This window comes from Ursus americanus, chromosome 5 (assembly GCF_024610735.1).
Source record: "Ursus americanus isolate L20-20 chromosome 5, mUrsAme1.1.p, whole genome shotgun sequence".
NCBI lineage: Eukaryota > Metazoa > Chordata > Mammalia > Carnivora > Ursidae > Ursus > Ursus americanus.
Genome location: NC_142131.1, coordinates 3,632,727 through 3,651,412, shown reverse-complemented (window position 1 = coordinate 3,651,412; position 18,686 = coordinate 3,632,727). Strand labels below are relative to the sequence as shown.

At 37.6% G+C, this 18,686-nt stretch overlaps 1 protein-coding gene across 3 annotated transcripts in view; it reads left to right on the top strand.

The window, feature by feature from the left end:
* The window catches only part of FER (FER tyrosine kinase), a 437,115-nt gene that overhangs the window by 258,574 nt on the left and 159,855 nt on the right, over window positions 1–18,686 (top strand). For all 3 annotated transcript variants that reach the window (XM_045808269.2, XM_045808262.2, XM_087861935.1), the window contains one exon: window positions 15,790–15,846. In XM_045808269.2, coding sequence (XP_045664225.1) covers window positions 15,790–15,846 — 57 coding nt within the window. The remainder of the gene's footprint in view (window positions 1–15,789; window positions 15,847–18,686) is intronic.

The window sequence follows — 18,686 nt, the reverse complement described above, 5'->3', positions numbered from 1 at the left end:
TGCACATGTAATGAAATTTTTTCTAAGGTGATAATGTAAGTCTTTCTTAAATAAAAATCATTTTGGGGGAAACAACTTTTGGGTTATTTATTAACTTTCAGAGCATTTAAACAAATATTCAGTTGCTTCTTCAGTGGACTCCATGCATTCAGACTACTTTGCATACTTGTCAATAAGGATTTTTACTCTCACATAACTGATAACTTCAGTGACAAAGCTGAACACATTCTGAGTAATCCTTGGACTCTAAAAATAAGCTATGGCTGAGATTTAAAGTGGAACAAATGTGCTTAGCAGGCTAAGCAGGTAATGAAGCAGATTGAAAACTTGTGTATGAAAGGAAAGTAGAGATACTGATTATTTCTCAGTATGAATAGTAGAAAAATTATAGACCCTGACAATCATTTTATGTTCCATATTGTGGCATTTTGTTAATTATTCTAAGATGATATGTTGGGCTGGTAGCTTCAAAATAAAAGCTCTGAAATGTCATGTCAATATATTCAGAAATCCATCTACTTTAGGTGTTAAATCTTCAGAGTGAAAAAATTTTAAAGTCTGTATTTAAGTGTTTGCCTTAAAAAAAAACAAAACTATTGGATGATGACTCCCATCCTTTTGACCATGGTATGGGTAAAACTACATCACCACTATTTCTGGTAGCTAAATTCAAAAGTTGGGCCTGCATTATATTGGCTAATGCTAGGAAATAGCTTGTAATATTAGTGAGTTGTTTTGTATTTGTTTAAGGCAGAATTATCAAAACAAACTGAAAAGTGGAAATGTTGCATTAAAATATAATTCATCGTCACTGCAGGGATAGAGTAAGATCTGTCTGCAGTATTATAAGGATCTTCTTTAGGTGAGCTTTCTTTGTAGAGAACTAAACAGAAATCAAAGTGAAACATTAATTTCCATCACACTAATTACTCTGACTTACCTGTTTGAGATCTCATTTTAAGTATGTCCCCGTATGTCTATAAAGCCCTTTAAAAAGATACCTTTAGAAGGAGATGTACAGCCATTCCAGGGAGATTTGGCAGGGATTGGTTTGCATAATAATAACGACCATCTGCACCCGTGGCAGCCCACCAAGAAGTGCAGTTAGCGCCCTCAGCCCAGGCGGACTGTGGGTCTTTGTCTTCAGCAGGTGAACAAAGGAGAAATGGCTTATTTGGTACTTCGTTCACTTCATTTTAAATAGCTACTTTTGTGAGGCCAAAGTAATTGTACGATTTAGGTTTTAACATTTTAAAGCTGTAATTAGGTTTTATTTCCAGTTATTTTTATAGGTCCTGCCTATTATTATACCTGTTCACATGCAAAGATGGAGGATTTATAAGAACAGTGTTTTCATGAAAGCAGAAAATACTATAATAATGGCTTAATTTCATTGATTGCTTTTTAAAAGATTTCCTTAAATCTTACAGAACAACTGGTACAGAGTCATTATAGGAAAATGGGTGGAATATTCGTCATATATTATCTAGTGCCAATTAGAGGTCTGGAGACTGAAGTATGAGTTCCTTTTTTTAGGTTGTAAATTATATAAAGATTATACAAAATTGATTCATAATTCTAGCAGCTATTTATATAAAGCCATTTTACTTGATTACAACCTGAAAGTTTTATTGTAATGTTTTTGATGCCAAAATTGTGAATGTGCAAAATGTAAAGCTTTCAATTAGATTACAATCTAGTAAAACCAGTGAATGAAGACCAATCCAGAATTGATTTACATAGCACTTGTTTGCTGAACACAAAGTCCATCAACCACCATTCAAATCCTTTTAGGACCAGAACTTGAAACTTGAAATAGATGCTATGACCCATTGTGTTTCAGTTAATTAAAACTATTGATTGCATGATAGTCAATCTCTGAACAATAGGCATTGGGTTTGTTTTTTTTTTTTTTATAAAGATTTTGTTTATTTATTCGGCAGAGATAGAGACAGCCAGCGAGAAAGGGAACACAAGCAGGGTGAGTGGGAGAGGAAGAAGCAGGCTCATAGCGGAGGAGCCTGATGTGGGGCTCGATCCCATAACGCCGGGATTATGCCCTGAGCCGAAGGCAGACGCTTAACTGCTGTGCCACCCAGGCGCCCCTGAACAATAGGCATTGTTTTAAATCATTCTAATTTGGGAGGCGGTGGGAGGCCATGTAATCTGTTAGAAAGGACACAGCCTTTAGAATCAGAAAGATGTAGGTTCAAACATGGTTTCTGTCATTTGCTATCTCTGTAATCCCTCTTAGAACCTCACAGTATCTTCTTAATAGTCCCACTACCACCTGATGGTTCACTGATTTCCTGGAAAGATTCCTATAACTTAATCTAAAGTTCTACTCAAGGCTAAGATTTATCCGATCATAGGACGTAATGCAAGAACAGCAGGAACAGTAAAGCAGAGCTCAGACACAGGCTTAACTGCCTCGTTTATGCCGCAGTTTTGTGTGTTCATGCCTTCCTTTCCACCTACAAACTGCAGAGACATTTGTGATATCTCATTGCTTGGGAAATCCTCTTTTGAGTCTTGGAGTCCAGAGTTTTTGAAGGTGGCTGCTCACACACCTGCCGTGGGAGCAGCCACGGTGAGGACCCCAAACCAGGCACCAAGTACACAGCATGACTCTTCATGTTTGCTTAAACATGCTGACAACGTGTTCGTCATGGCCTGCCACGTCAGGCATGTGGGCTAACATTACTCTGACTTTTGAACATTCCAGTAGTTAGCTAAGACTCCTCACCATGACAGTGGAGTTAATCAGGAACCCAGTGAAACTGACCTGCTGTGTGAAGTCTTTCCTCACATGGAATTGTGAAAGTTACACAAGGTAGAATTGTCCTACAAACCACTTCTATTATGTCTCTCCTATCTGATTACCCTTCTGACTGTCTGCAGTGTCTGCCCCGTTGGAGGGTCTGGGATATACAGAATAAGTCATTGAGAGGTAGCAAGGAAATATTACAACTCTTTTTAGGTTTATTGTTGACTGCATCCTTTGAGTATTACTTCATCTGAGAATATGTGTTCCTTTCATTCTTGCCCCACAGGCCCCTGAGGCTCTGTTAATTTTTTTTCCAATCTATTGTCTCTTTGTTTAAATTGAGTAAATTCTATTGATCTGCCCTCAAGTTCTGGTATTCTGTTTTTTTCATTTTACTATTGAGCCTACTCAGTGAGTTTATTTTTGTTACTTTTTAATATTATAATTTACATTTGTTTCTTTTATATTTCTATTGCTGAGATAATCTATATTTCCATTTGTTTCAAGAGAATTTATGATTGGTATGATTGGTTATGGCTGCTTTAAAATCCTTAACAAAATTACTACATCTGATCCATTGATATGTTGGTGTTAGTTGACTGTTTTTTCTCAATTCAAGTTGTAATTTTCTTATACTGAACCTTATATTGATGATTTTTTATCGTACCCTGGGCATTTCATCTATTTTGTTAGGAGACTCTGAGTCCTGCTTAAATCTTTTATTTTTGCAGGCAGTCATAGCTTAGGTTTAACATGCAGATCCTGGCCTATTTTTGTGAACTGTGGTTTCAATGATGGTTTAATTTTCAGAGTCTTTGTGGTGTTATTTTGGTTTGCTGGTTTATCCAATTCCCACTTGATCCTTTAGTGATGTGCTGGAATGGAAAGAGTTTCCATAGGTTGGACTGCCAGATGTTTCCCTGTGGGAGAAGGGAATGTCAGGCACATGAGCTGTTTGGTGCTTTGCTTGTCAGTATTTCCTGCCTGTAAGGAATACAGTGCACTGTCTGGGTTAGGTGCTTGTGGGATTCTCTCTGTCGGCGTCCTCAACTGCCTGTATCTGGGCAGGATCTAGAAGTCTTAGGTCTATGGGGACAAAGAAGCTTTGCAGGCCAGGCTACTTTCTGTGATGGAATTTTCCTTGAAAGTACAGCATAGCTAGCTTGGTATTTCTTGGTGGGGGTAGAACATACAACACTTCCATAGGAACAGAGAGACTTTCCAGGTTTGGCTGCTTGTTGTACTCAGGTCTGTCTTGCTTGTGCTTCTGAGCCACCCCAGTATTCTTTCACAAGGCAGGGAAGTCTCAGGACCAGAGGAAAAAAGAACATTTCTTTTGGCAACTCACTGTGAGCAGACCTCCGGATCCATCTACCTGCTTGGTGCTGAGTTTACCTGGTATTGGGGAGGACTACCTTTGGATCCAGGAGAAGAATGGGTTTACCTGGACTGCCTTCTATTGCTAGGTTGAGAGTTAAGGCTCCTTCTGTTGTGTAGGTGAGATTTAAGACACCCTGCTGTGTTGTTCCCCCATTCCTGGGATCCCAAAGCAATTCACTTCTCTCGCCACCTTTCAAAGTTCTTTCATTGTCCCTCACATTATCTCCACGGTTTATAGTTATATTTAGTGGAAAGGAGAAGGAAGAATTGTATTTACACCAATTTGTCCAATACCCATATCATTTTAATTTCTCTTTTTGACGCTGCTGTATAACGTATATTATATATTGCTATAGTAGAGCGAATGCTCACATTTTAAAAATTAATGGGTTACACAATAAAAAAAGGTTTAGAGACTCCTGGTTATGAGATTAAATGACTACTAGATGGGTTAACATTTAAAATATCATGGTTTGGTCCGAAAGTATATTTTTAGTTTTTTATCCAATACTGTTTCTCTTTAAGATTTCTTTTCTTATATCATAATGATGTATTTACTCTCTAGAAGATTCCCACTTCTTCAGTTTTGCTGCACATATTTTTTCATCTTAGTGTATCCGAATTATATTCATGGTCAAGGTTATCTCAAATTCTACCTCTTTTGTGAAGCTTTTTGTGACTTCTCTAGCAAAATATGGCTTCTTTTTTCTGAGCCTTTATCATCTGCTATATTTCTCGTATGACATTTTAAATAACATTTTTAACAGTGTACTCTAAAAGTTTATCTCTATTTCATTTTTTTTGAAATGTGCTTTCCTAGAGAAGCAATGCTAGCAGTGATTATCAGTAATGTATCAATGTATGGATCTTTACCACCATTTAAAAGAGTCTCATGAAATACACACATATGCTTTGGGAATTGTATTCCAGGACTATATTCCTCCCCAGCCTTGCATCTTTTCCCGTCCAGTATAGTTGTAACATTGAGTCCTGTAGAAATGGTGGCTTGGGAGGGGTGGCACAGTCGGTTAGCATCGGACTCTTGATTTCGGCTCAGGTCATGATTTTAAAATCAAGCCCCACATTGGGCTCTGCACTGGGTTTGGAGCCTGCTGAAGATTCTCTCCCTCCCTCCCCACCACCTTTTTCTTTCTCTCTCCCTCTCTAACAAAGGTGGTGGGGGAGTGGCTTGGAACCCAAGGCAGAGACTGCTGCATGGTAGACTGGGAGAAAATTTGTGGGGAGTGAACTAGAAAAAACAAACCGTTTAGTCTGAGGAGAGTCTGGAGAGAAGAAGGCTGGTATTGGTAGATGATGACAATCCGCAACCATAGGTAATAGAAACATGGGTTTAGAACAGAAACCTCTATGCTCCACTCAGGTACAGACACACATACCCCACTGTGTCTCGTATTTCCACGTAAAACAACTTTAATTTAATTTAACCTCTTTTTTTTTTTTTTTTCCGTTTGAAGAACACTGTGAAGTGGCATAGGGTTTTCTTCCCCCACGAACACGACATATGACTGCTGACCACCTAAAGCAAGAGCTTTATGGTTTGGTTTATTTAGTAGCTGGTCGAAAGCTAAGGCAAAGTTATTTTGGGAAATTTGGGAAACCTTTCTACCTGTTCTGTGAAGCCATCTTTAACCATCTTCTTTATATGGACCACACATACCTCAGTGTTCAAGCTCCATACTTTTTATACTTTTCTCTCAGACTCTACTTTCAGTATGCTCATATTAAAGTCCTTGAGAATAAGGACTATATTTAGTTTATCTTTGAATTTCTAGCATAACTCAGTGTATGTATGTATACAATAGGATATATTTGGGGCTAGGCTCTGAGCGGTCTCTCAGCTTTCATTCTTTACCCAGCATACTATTTCACTGTTTTGGCTTTCTTTCAGTAAGTTGGCATAGCATGGTATGTTCCAGACTGTTTAGTGTCTGTCTTCCTGTTATATTACACAGTGCTACAAGTGAGTCCTGGAACAAATCTTTCCGAATAGTCTCTTGGAGTAGAGTGAGCTCATTTTGTATACACTGTGAGCTAGACCAGACCTCTTGACTGCTCTGCTCTCTTCAGGAGTCATGCTTTCTTCCAAAAGAGTGTATTTACATTTCATTGTCTTATTTCTATGGTAGTGGCAGACCAGCTTTGAATAGTGTCTCAGGTGTGTGCTTCTAGTTTTCACTCTTGAGGGCACCATTTGTTTGCAGGCCCTTTCAGGAAAGGAAAAGAAAACAAGATGAATCTCAAGTCAGTTAATTTTTGCAATTCTGGGGCTAGAATGGATGAAGTTTGAAGCTCTAATGAATCTACTAAATACACTTCCAAGTTTACATTATACCAATATAAACTGAGTTAAATATACTTTGTCTATGATAATATTAAGTGTAGTATGTTCCATTGTATGAAAGATTGATATGTAAACATTCACTCTAATATAAGGAATGGATTTGGAAATTACCTGATGACTTGGTTATGAATTCTAACCTCATTGTATTTCAGAAAATTCTTTCCCTGTAATTCACCTTGTGAAACTTTTTAATAAATGGTGCCTCTTTACATTTCAGCATCTCCTTCTACCTTTTATCCATATTCACTAGTTAATTTTTGAAAGCCAATAGATTTTCTGAGAAATAAGAAACAAGGTTTGATTAAGGCTTGACTTAGCAAGTATAATTTTAGCGGTATTCTGCTGTAGGACATGTGCAAAGATTGGATTAACTGTTAAGGGACTTCCTAATATTTTTGCTTTATTTAAACTTTTATTCTTTTTTTCACTCTGAAATTTTAGTGTCAAACATGAAAAATAATCCTGGCTAGTTGACTTCATTTCTTATAACTGATTTTGAGTAAAAACTACTGATATCTTCTTAGCACTTTTCCTAAAAGTGTGATGTATAAATATTTTTCACATTCACAGAAAATTTGACTTTTCATATACTTGAAGTTATTGTAAAATTACATCATACCTAAGGAAATAGAATTAGTGAGAATATTAGGCAACTTTCAAGTGTCTTGAGTATTTAAACAATTCAGTGTTTAAAAAGTATTATCCTTGAAAGATTTTTGAGATATTGAAATACTTTTCTAACAACATTTGTCATTGTAATTTTTACCTCATATATGGTAAGTCTTAAATCATCTATTTAGAAGTAGATAACAGGTACATGCTGATGGATTTTTTTGGGGAAAAAATTTTTGTTAGTAGTATTAAGCTTAAAAGAATATGGGTACTATGGATGTTACTGGTAGAGCACATTGAGGTATTTGGTTCTTCCCAGAGAGAAAATATCTCCTTTCCTAATAATGAGGGTGAATTCCAGATGGATATTATGTCATCTTAAACTAGGTATAGTGGATGCACAGGTATATATTCCAGAATCGTAGGTTCTGGATGAGGTCAGTACAAATAATACTCACACAAATAGTAACCAACATAAGATAGAAAACCCAAATGTAGACTAAACATTCTGTAAACTAAATTTGTTAAGCTTACCTGAGTCATCTAATTAGTTTAGCTTACCTAGCTGTAAATTAGAATTGCTTAAGACTTTTTCTTTCACCCGTGGATCATTTAAAAGTGTGCTGTTTAATTTCCAAGTATTTGGAAATGTTCTGTTAACTTTGTTACTTATTTCTGTTAAATTTTCTTGTTAGGGAATGTAACTTGTATGACCTCATTTATTTTACATTTGTTAAGGTTTGTTCCATGACCCAGGTTTATGATATGATTTAGTTTGGTGTATTTTCTTTATGCATTTGCAAAGAGGGTTTTATTCTGTTGAGCGGACTTTTATTATAAATGTCAATTTGATCCACTTGGTTGATGGTATTATTCAGTTATACTATGTTCTTGCTGTTTTTCTCTCTACTATCTATTATTGAGAGAGGAGTTGTGAAATCTCCAACTATAATTGTGAGATTGTTCTTGTAATTCTCTCCATGTTTCCTTCATTTTGAAGTATTGGTGGTTGAAGCATAGACATTTAGGATAATGACGTTATCTTGGTGAATTGACATTTTATTATTATGTGATTTTTCTATTTCCATGGTAATTTTCTCAGCTCTATATTTACTTGTCTGACATTACTAGGTGTTCTGGCTTTCTTACAGTTTAGGTTTGCATTTTATATCTATTTCTATCCTTTTGAGATACCTGCATCATTAAAGTTATAGTGAGTTCCTTAAGATAGTGTAGTTGACTCCTTTTTAAGATTCTTTTTAAAAATTTGTCTTTTAAATGATATATTAAAATAATTTATGTCTAGTGTAATTATTGATATGTTTGGATTTAGGACTACCATTTTATATTTTGTTCTGATTTTTGTTTCTCTTTTTCCCCTTTCTTACATTCTTTTGAGTTATTTGAACACTTTTTACTATGCCATTACATTTTTTTTCTCTTGTATTTTTGATTATGTAGCTTTGTGTGTTGTTTGTTTGTTTTTTTAATGGTTGCACTTGGAACTATCAAAAACATTCAACTTTTCACAGCTTACAAAAAATCAGTACCCTAACTCTTCAAGTGGGATGCAGAAACTTTATACAGTATGGATCTGTATACCTTTCCCTCCTTGTTGTACTTTTCATATGTGTTGCATCTAAGTCCATTGAAAAACTCATCAGAAAATTTTATACCTCTCCTTTCTATTTGTCGAGCATATTTTAAAGAATGCAAGAGAAGAAGAGTCTATTATATTTACTCAAGTTTTCACTATTTTTGTTTTTCTTCCTTTATTCCTTTTGGTAGAGAACTTCCTTTAGTGTGTGTGTGTGTGTGTGTGTGTGTGTGTGTGTGTGTGTGTGTGCGCGCGCGCGCTTGTTTTTTGATTTTTTAGCCTATTTGGTGCTGCTTTCAAAATCAGCATATGCTAAAGGTGCCCAAAAGGTCTTGACTTTTGAGTCCTTTCTTCACCTAAATTTAACTTCTCTTAACCTAACTTGACTTTTGGTCTTAACCTAAATTTAGCCTCTCAGCTCTTACATTTACACTAGCTTTTCAGGCCTCTTGAACAAAAGTTTGGGACTTTTTTGCTTTTGTTCTTAAATTTTATCCAGGTTTTCAGTGGTTTGCAGGGGGAGAGTTGGTGTGATCCTCCTGTTCCACCATTGTTTGAAATGAAGAAGTTCTCAACAAGTCAGTTTTGCAACTTTAAAATAATAGCTCTCCTGCCTGCCAGACTGCATTCTTTTGATAGTATACTTTTGATAGTGTATGTGGAGTGGAAATTAAATCCGGAAGTGCTACTCAATGAAAAGTAGCATTTTTGTAATACTTGCTTTTTTACATTTCTCATTTTAAAAAATCAGCCTTGTGGAAACAGTTTACATGTAGCAAAATGCACAGGTTTTAAATGTATAGTTCAATGAAATATCAATAAACTGAATATTTCCCTAAACCCCCCAAAATTACTTCTCCCTTGCCTCAGGCAACCACTGCTCTGATTTGTAGCATTATAGATACGTTGTCCATTTCTAGCAATTTATATAGAGGAACTCCTTATGTCTACATGTATGTAAAGTATATTTGTCCTTAGTAGCTTGGCGAAGTGTTGTGCAGATGCTCTGTTTCATGTATTTGGAATCAATTCCTATTTATTACTGAATAATAACTAATTCCCTGACTACACCAAAATCTGTTTATCAATTCTCGTCTTGATGTGTATGTTCAGCTTCATAAGACGCTGCCAAATTGCCGTCCAAGTGGCCATACCATTTTTATGTCCTTACCCAACAGTGTATGCGTTTTCCAGTTGCTCCACACCCTCACAATCTCCTGATATTGTTAATCTTTTTAATTTTCGTATTCCTGTGGGTGCGAATTGGCATCTTACTATGGTTTATAGTTGTATGTCACCGACTAATAGTATCAAACATCTTTTGATGTACTTACTGTTGGTCCATGTTCTTTTGAATTTTTTATCCAATTTATTTTTTGAAGATTTAATTTAAATTTCATTTAACATAGAGTGTAATATTAGTTGCAGGTGTGCAACTTAGTGATATAGCACTTCCATACATCACTCAGTGCTGATCACAAGTGCACTCCTTAATCCCCATCACCTATTTCACCCATCCCGCTACCCTCCTCCCCTCTGGTAACCATCAGTTTGTTCTCTATAGTAAAGAGTCTGTTACTTGGTTTGCCTCTTAATTTTTCCCTTGGCATGTTTGTTTTGTCTCTTAAATTCCACATATGAGTGCAATCATATGCTATTTGTCTTTCTCTGACTTATTTTGCTTAACATGATACTCTCTAACTCCATGCATGTTGTTGCAAATGGCAACAACAAATGATACAGTGTTCATTCTTTTTTATGGCTGAATAATATTCGTGTGTGTGTGTCTGAGATATATCACATAAACATTTATTCATATATCATATCTAGCTAGCTAGCTATCTTCTTTATCCATTTATCAGCCCATAGACACTTAGGCTGTTTACATAATTTGGCTATTGTAGATTTTTACCCAATTTATTAAAATTCGGTTGTTTCTCAACTTTTTACTGAGGTATGAATCCTCTGTGTTCTACACACAAATTATTTGTTAGATAGATGTAATGCAAAAATGTTTTCCCAGATGTAGTTTGCTGTTTAATTTTTCAAATGATGGCCTTTGGAAGAACAAATGTTTATAATTTTGATGAATTCCAATTGTGTGGTTTTTTTTTTTATAGTTAATGCTTTTTGTGTCCTAAGGAATCTTTGCTTACTTTCTTGGTCATGAAGCTATTCTCCTGTTTTCTTCCAGGTCCTTTATAGCTCTAACTTTATATTTAGATTGAAAGACTATACATGTAAATTGTTGCTGAAAAAAAGTCAATATTGTTCTCTTTGTTGACCTAGCAGAGGGTGATGATTGTGTTTGTCATAAGATGTTCTAGAATATAAAATGCTTCTAATGGCTGTCCAGAATATTTATAAACTACAGTTAGGGTGGATTTTTACTTCAAGATATGTGATTATTTGTTATAACTCATTATATAGATCATATTCGATTTCAGTCTGTATAATGGGGAATACTATACTTTAACATTTAATTTAAAAAAACAAAAAACAAAAACAAGTCCTGAAGAAAACATATCACTTTCCTTTTCTTTTCTTCTTTTTTTTAACTATATTGTGTTAGTCACCATACAGTACATCCCCGGTTTCCGATGTAAAGCTCGATGATTCATTAGTTGCGTATAAGACCCAGTGCACCATGCAATACGTGCCCTCCTTACTACCCATCACCGGTCTATCCCATTCCCCCACCCCCCCTCCCCTCTGAGGCCCTCACTTTGTTTCTCATAGTCCATAGCCTCTCATGCTTCATTCCCCCTTCTGATTACCCCCCTTTCTTTATCCCTTTCTTCCCCTACCGATCTTCCTAGTTCTTATGTTCCAGAGATGAGAGAAATCATATGATAATTGTCTTTCTCTGCTTGACTTATTTCACTTAGCATAATCTCCTCCAGTGCCGTCCATGTTGCAGCAAATGTTGAGAACTCGTTCTTTCTGATAGCTGAGTAATATTCCATTGTATATATGGACCACAACTTCTTAATCCAGTCATCTGTGGAAGGGCATCTCGGCTCCTTCCACAATTTAGCTATTGTGGACAATGCTGCTATGAACATTGGGGTGCATATGGCCCTTCTTTTCACTACGTCTGTATCTTTGGGGTAAATACCCAGTAGTGCAATGAGTGGGTCATAGGGTAGCTCAATTTTTAACTTTTTAAGGGACCTCCATACTGTTTTCCAGAGTGGCTGTACCAACTTGCATTCCCACCAACAATGTAGGAGGGATCCCCTTTCTCCACATCCTCTCCAACATTTGTTTTTTCTTGCCTTGTTAATTTTTGCCATTCTAACTGGCGTAAGGTGGTATCTTAGTGTGGTTTTGATTTGAATTTCCCTGATGACTAATGATTTTGAACATTTTTTCATGTGTCTGTTAGCCATTTGTATGTCTTCATTGGAAAAGTGTCTGTTCATATCTTCTGCGATTTTTTGATTTGTTTGTTTCTCATGTATTGAGTTTGAGAAGTTCTTTGTAGATTTTGGATACCAGTCTTTTATCTGTAGTGTCATCTGCAAATATATTCTCCCATTCCGTGGGCTGCCTCTTAGTTTTTTTTTGACTGTTTCCTTGGCTGTGCTTTTTATCTTGATGAAGTCCCACAAGTTAATTTTATCTTTTGTTTCTCTTGCCTTTGGAGATGTGTCATGAAAAAGGTTGCTTTGGCCGATGTCGTATAGGTTGTTGCCTATGTTCTCCTCTAGAATTTTGATGGATTCCTGTCTCACATCGAGGTCTTTCATCCATTTGGAGTTTATCTTTGTGTATGGTGTGAGAGAGTGGTCAAGTTTCATTCTTTTGCATGTAGCTGTCCAATTTTCCCAGCACCATTTATTGAAGAGACTGTCTTTTTTCCACTGGATGTTTTTTCCTGCTTTATCAAAGATTAGTTGCCCAAAGAGCCGAGGGTCCATTTCTGCGTTCTCTATTCTGTTCCATTGGTCTATGTGTCTGTTTTTGTGCCAGTACCATGCTGTCTTTGTGATCACAGCTTTGTAGTACAGCTCGAAATCCGGCATTGTGATGCCCCCAGCGTTGTTTTTCCTTTTCAACAGTTCCTTGGCAATTCGGGGCCTTTACTGGTTCCACACAAATTTAAGGACTATTTGTTCCAGTTCTTTGAAAAATGTCATTGGTATTTTGATCAGGATAGCACTGAAAGTGTAGATTGCTCTGGGTAGCATAGACATTTTAACTATGTTAATTCTTCCGATCCATGAGCATGGAATATTTTTCCATCTTTTTGTGTCTTCCTCAGTGTCTTTCAAGAGTGATTTATAGTTTCTAGAATATAGATCCTTTACATCTCTGGTAAAGTTAATTCCAAGATAACGTATGGTTTTTGGTGCTATTGTAAATGGGATGGATTCCTAATTTCTTTTTCTTCAGTCTCATTATTCGTGTATAGAAATGCAACTGATTTCTGAGCATTGATTTTGTATCTGCCACATTACTGAATTGCTCTATAACTTCTAATAGTTTGGGCGTGGATTCTTTTGGGTTTTCCATATAGAGTATCATGTCATCTGCGAAGAGAGACATTTTGACTTCTTCTTTGCTGATTTGGATACCTTTATCCCTTTTTGTTGTCTGATTGCTGTTGCAAGGACTTCTAGTACTATGTTGAATAATAGTGGCGCGAGTGGGGATACATCCCCGCCTCGGGGATGCCGATAATTCTGATATTGGAACGTTTCATTGAGTCAGTAAGCTCCTCTAACCTACATTCCTGTGCATGGATTTTTTTTTGAGTCCAGATTCTATTTTAGCTTTTTCTTCTACTAACCCATCCTCCAATTCGCCGATTTGTTCTTCTGCGTCATTCACCCTGGCCGTCAGAGCGTCTGGTTGACTGCATTTGGCTCATAGAATTTTTAATTTCTGCCAGATTCTCTCTCATTTCCACCCTTAGAGATTCTATATTCTCATTAACATTTTCGTTAATACTTTTTTCAAGTCTACACATCATCTTGACCATTGTTACTCTGAATTCCATTTCTGATAATTTGGTTATATCCATATCCATTAGTTCTGTGGCAGAGGCCACAGACTCACTGTCTTTTCTTTGCTGAGGGGGACTTCTCCTTCTCATCATTCTGATGAGGAGAGGTTATGGGGTTGTCCAGAGCCCAAATTATTTGCCGGTACCCAGGCCGTGCGCCCTTGTTTTATAGGGATCTTAGGGATGTGATCTTTTTTTTTTTTTTTTTAAGATTTTATTTATTTATGTGACAGAGAGACAGCCAGCGAGAGAGGGAGCACGTGCAGGGGAGTGGGAAAGGAAGAAGCAGGCTCCCAGCGGAGGATCCTGATGAGGGCCTCGATTCCAGAACGCCGGGATCACACCCTGAGCCAAAGACAGACGCTTAAGGACTGCGCCACCCAGGCGCCCCGGGATATGGGCTTTTTGATTTTTCAGCCTGCCTTCTCGGGCAGAGGCCTGCCACGCCGATACTCAGGCTACCCTGTTTGGGTAGAGGCTCTGTGTCCCCTACGAGGGGGGATTGGCATGGGCACGCCGTGAGCCAGTATTTCCAGGCTTTTGTTCTCTGGCGGCTTTCCCTGGCGGTTTGCTGTGCCTCTTCTGAGAGTCAGAGCAGCAGCGGCCGGATTTCAGCCTCTGTCACAGAACAGAGGGATTGCAGCCCGTTCTCTACTAATGTTCTGGCCACTTTAACTCTGTTTCTGTTGGTGCTGCTCAACCCTGCAGCGTCCCGGGATGTGTGCCCCACACCCGGCGTCCCAGCCCTCACTTCCAGGGTCGTCGCGTCTCTGTCCTTAGTGTTTCTAACACCCCCAGCCGCCCCCCGAGCGCTCCCGGAGCTCCTGGTCTCAGTCTGGATCCAGTGAGCACACCGGTGTTCCGGTGTTCCGTGAGAAGTCTGGTGGCGCCCGCTCCCCGGCTTACGGTCTCAGTCCGCTCTCTCGCGGGTGCTGTCCGTGAGTCCGCCCGCTCCCCCGTGCAGGTGGCTGCCGATTCCCGGCGCCCTAACGCGGCGGCTCCCTCCCCCTTCTGTTTATCTTCCGATATCTGTGCGTGGTTTCACGGCTCCCCTAGTCTCGTACCTCAATACTCAGCGCTGGAGATGTTCATTTGTAGAGATCCAGATGTATTTTCCTGCGTCTCAGGCTGATTCCGTGGATGTTCAGGCTGGTCTGGTACCTATCCAGCTGGACTCGGGACCGGCTGAAAAAGGGGTCCCCTACTCCTCCGCCATCTTAACTCCCTCTCCCAGGACTTCCCTTTTCTGATCTCTCTTCCTTCATGCCCCTGTTTTTCCTTCCCTCCTTTTCTTCATTTCTTCCTCTCTCTCCTTCTTTCTTGCTTCATTACTTGTTCTTTTTTCTTAAAAAAAAAAAAAAATATTATGTGCCTTTTTAACCTTACAGTATTGTGTAGTTTCCTAACCATGGTTTTTAGATGATAAAATATTTCCTGTGTGGTAATTAGTTCTTGAGATCAGTTAATAGGATGCTCTTTTGTAATGGCATGTTTGCATTACTAATCTTGTGTACCCCAGTGATATTGTAATTGATACTTGTGGCTTTATTATACTACAAGAAGGTACTTGGGAAAGATGAGGAACTATGTGTAGTGAGTGTCATAGACAGCTATAACTCATGGCCAGTTTACATGTGGAAAAATTAGTTCTTAGTAATGTTATCTTAGATGCTCAAGTGGGAATTGGACACTTTGCATTGTACAATGATATTCCCTCATGTACTTAGGACACAACTGTTGTGAAATGACAAATTAAAGTAAGCCAAACTTTATGGTGGGAGAAAAGGGCATGCTGTGTTCTAGTTAAAAGGGTACTGTCATTTTGATGGCTGAGATTTCTGATAGAAGTTAGCAGTAATGAAGATTTTAAAATCCTCTTGTTTAGTAACATTTCTTAAATCTGTTTCATAACCTCTTGAAGCTACAACTTGTGAGAGCGCTGCTGATTTAATGGCCTGAATTAAATACTCCTTAGTTCTCTTGGCTACTGCCTCAAATGGATCTTACAGGAAATGCACTCTTGCTTGGGCTAAAAAGGTTGTTCTTTTTCTTTGCCCTAGGATAAGAAATGGGTTCTCAATCATGAAGATGTCACATTGGGAGAATTACTGGGCAAGGTACGTAGTCAGCTGAACTAAATAACCAGAAGTCTTTACAGTGACTGTGCACTCTACGTGTTTCTTCCTTTTCTCCAGAGCTTTTCTTATGTTCCAGCACACGCCAAGGCACATTCCCGCATGAACCCAGGAGAACACAATACCACATCTGCTACAAATACTGCAGTGTTCAGTGAAACAGATGGGTGAAAATCTGTGAAAAGTTTAAGGGTGATTCTTGGGTTTTTAAAATAGTATATGTCTGTTTTCCCTGAAAAGACTTAAACCATAATGAATTTATTACACTGTGGTAAAACCAAAACTAGTGATCGGAAATGGGAACGAGACTGGGGGGTGTGATAGAAGTTTAAACACGTAATAGTCTTATTCCGTTTGTTTCTGGTTATACAGGATAGCTCAGAAAAAGTGGCATACTTCTCTCTGAGATTTCAGGATTGTGTATAGAATCACAGTATGTAACAGCACTGGATGCATTATTTCGGTCTAACAACTATGTGAATAACACAGGTTTCAATATAAAGACTCGTTTTCTAGGTAGATCTGGTAGTGGTCAGAGAAGGCAGCTTTTATATGATGAAAAGTCTCTTTTCTTCCAGTCTAGTTTGAAGTTTATCCCAACTCATAGGCCATATGAATGTATATTATGTTTAATAATAATGGTAGACATTTGATCATTACTCAAATGGACTATTTGTAAATTTATCAATTGCTGATTTATGATTGAGTCCCATTGGGTGAGTATTAATGTCTCCGTCAATGACTTCATTGATGTTTTTGTTTGAAAGTTTGGATTGAGTATAGGTTTATAGTGCAATGTGAAAAATAGTATAAAATTCAGATATTGAGAGAAAACTATCACTCATATATTTTGAGTGATCAGTGTCAACTTGATGGATTGACAATTTTTCCTTACCTTTTTAATTTTTTTTTTAGCTCTGATGTATGTTGAGAAAGTAAATCCCCGTTGAAATAATCCACTTTGTAGGATCCTCATTATTCTAAAATATCCTTTCCAAATGGAAGCATTAAATTGCTATTGGAAAGCAGTTTGTATTGACTGCTAATACTTAGTAAGTAAATTCTAAAGAATCTCAAGCTAAGGGCAGTAGCTTATGTATTTATTTCATTTGTGTTGTGCTTATCATTCTTAGGGAAGTATTCCTTTGTTCTATTTAGGTCAGTAACTTAGTAGGAGTAATTGGGCCAAAAATTATTACAAATAAATTAAATTTCCATGAAAATACTACTAAAAAATTATAAAATAAGCCACTTACTGAAATAGAATGTGTTGAGAAAGACTGCTTTTTTAGTACCAAGAAAAAATATTTTCAGTTAAGAGAAATATTTCAGTAATTTTTTATGTTTAGTTTAATATGTGAGATACAGTACATTAGGAGGGATTTTAATCTTTAGATCCTTACTAGAGCTATTTCAAAGAAAAATATTTTCTCAATGACAAGGCCATAGCATGAGGGCATTTTAAATAAATTTAATCATGTTTAATAAGACTGCAACTTTAGAGACACTGTATAGCTTAATTTCAGCTAGTATTTTTGAGTATAAACTGATTTGTGATTTAATCTTTTCACTACCCATTCTTAATAAATATTGACAGTATACTCCTTGAGAGTGAATGAGGAAAAAAGAATTAGTCATAGTTTCTATACTGACAGACTTCGAATTGAGCAGTAATAGAAGATTGAGATAGGAACATTTTTATTCAGCAATGTACAGTTAGACTGTACTTGATATGTAGTTGGTATTCAAGAAATACTTCATTCACTCCTGCAATATTTATGGACGGTCTTCTTTGTGCCAGGCTCTCTTCTAGACACTCGGGATACATCAGCCAACAAAGGAGACAAAAACCTTTGCCCTTATGGAGCTTATATTCTATCTAGCAGGGGAAGATGGATAAATAACAAACAATAAATAGCTAAATTTTTTAATATTGGAGGACACTAAGTCCTGTGAAAAATATAAGGGGATTGGGAATGCTGTTGGCCAGGGTAGCAATTTTTAATAGGGATATCTGGGTATGCTTTATTAAAATTTTTTACTTTTGTATAAAAACTTGGAGGGATTTTAGCCATGAGGACATCTGAGAAAAAGGGTTCTGGGATAAGGGAGTAACGAATGTTAAGTTTCTTTGAAGAGCAAGACAGACAATTTGGCTGTAACTGAGTTCAATAAGCAGAGAAGAATGTGATAGGACAGGAAGTGGGTGAGGCGGTGAGGGTGTAAATCATGTAGAACCTTACAGACCATTATAATTGCTTTGGCTCTGATTATGTATGAAAAGATGAGCTGGCGGATGACTGAGTGGAGGGGTGGCATGATCTTACTAAAAAGATCACTGTGGCTATTGTGTTGAGTATAGGCCGACAAGTTGGAAGGTTAGGAGGCAGTTGCCCTTACCTAACTACTAGATGATGGTTCCTAGATCAGGTTGTAGCAGGGGAGGTGGTGGAAACTTGTGAGTTCTGGTTATGCTTTAAAGTTGAACCAACTGAGGGGCACCTGGGTGGCACAGTGGTTAAGCGTCTGCCTTCAGCTCAGGGCATGATCCCGGAGTTATGGGATCGAGCCCCACATCAGGCTCCTCTGCTATGAGCCTGCTTCTTCCTCTCCCACTCCCCCTGCTTGTGTTCCCTCTCTCGCTGGCTGTCTCTATCTCTGTCAAATAAATAAATAAAATCTTTAAAAAAATAAATAAATAAAGTTGAACCAACTGAGTATCCTGATGGAGTCCATGTGGAGCACAAGAGAAGGGGAAGTCAGTGTAGGTGCAGCAAGTTTGGGGGGAATAAAATTAGGAGTTAGGTTTTGGGTGTATTAAG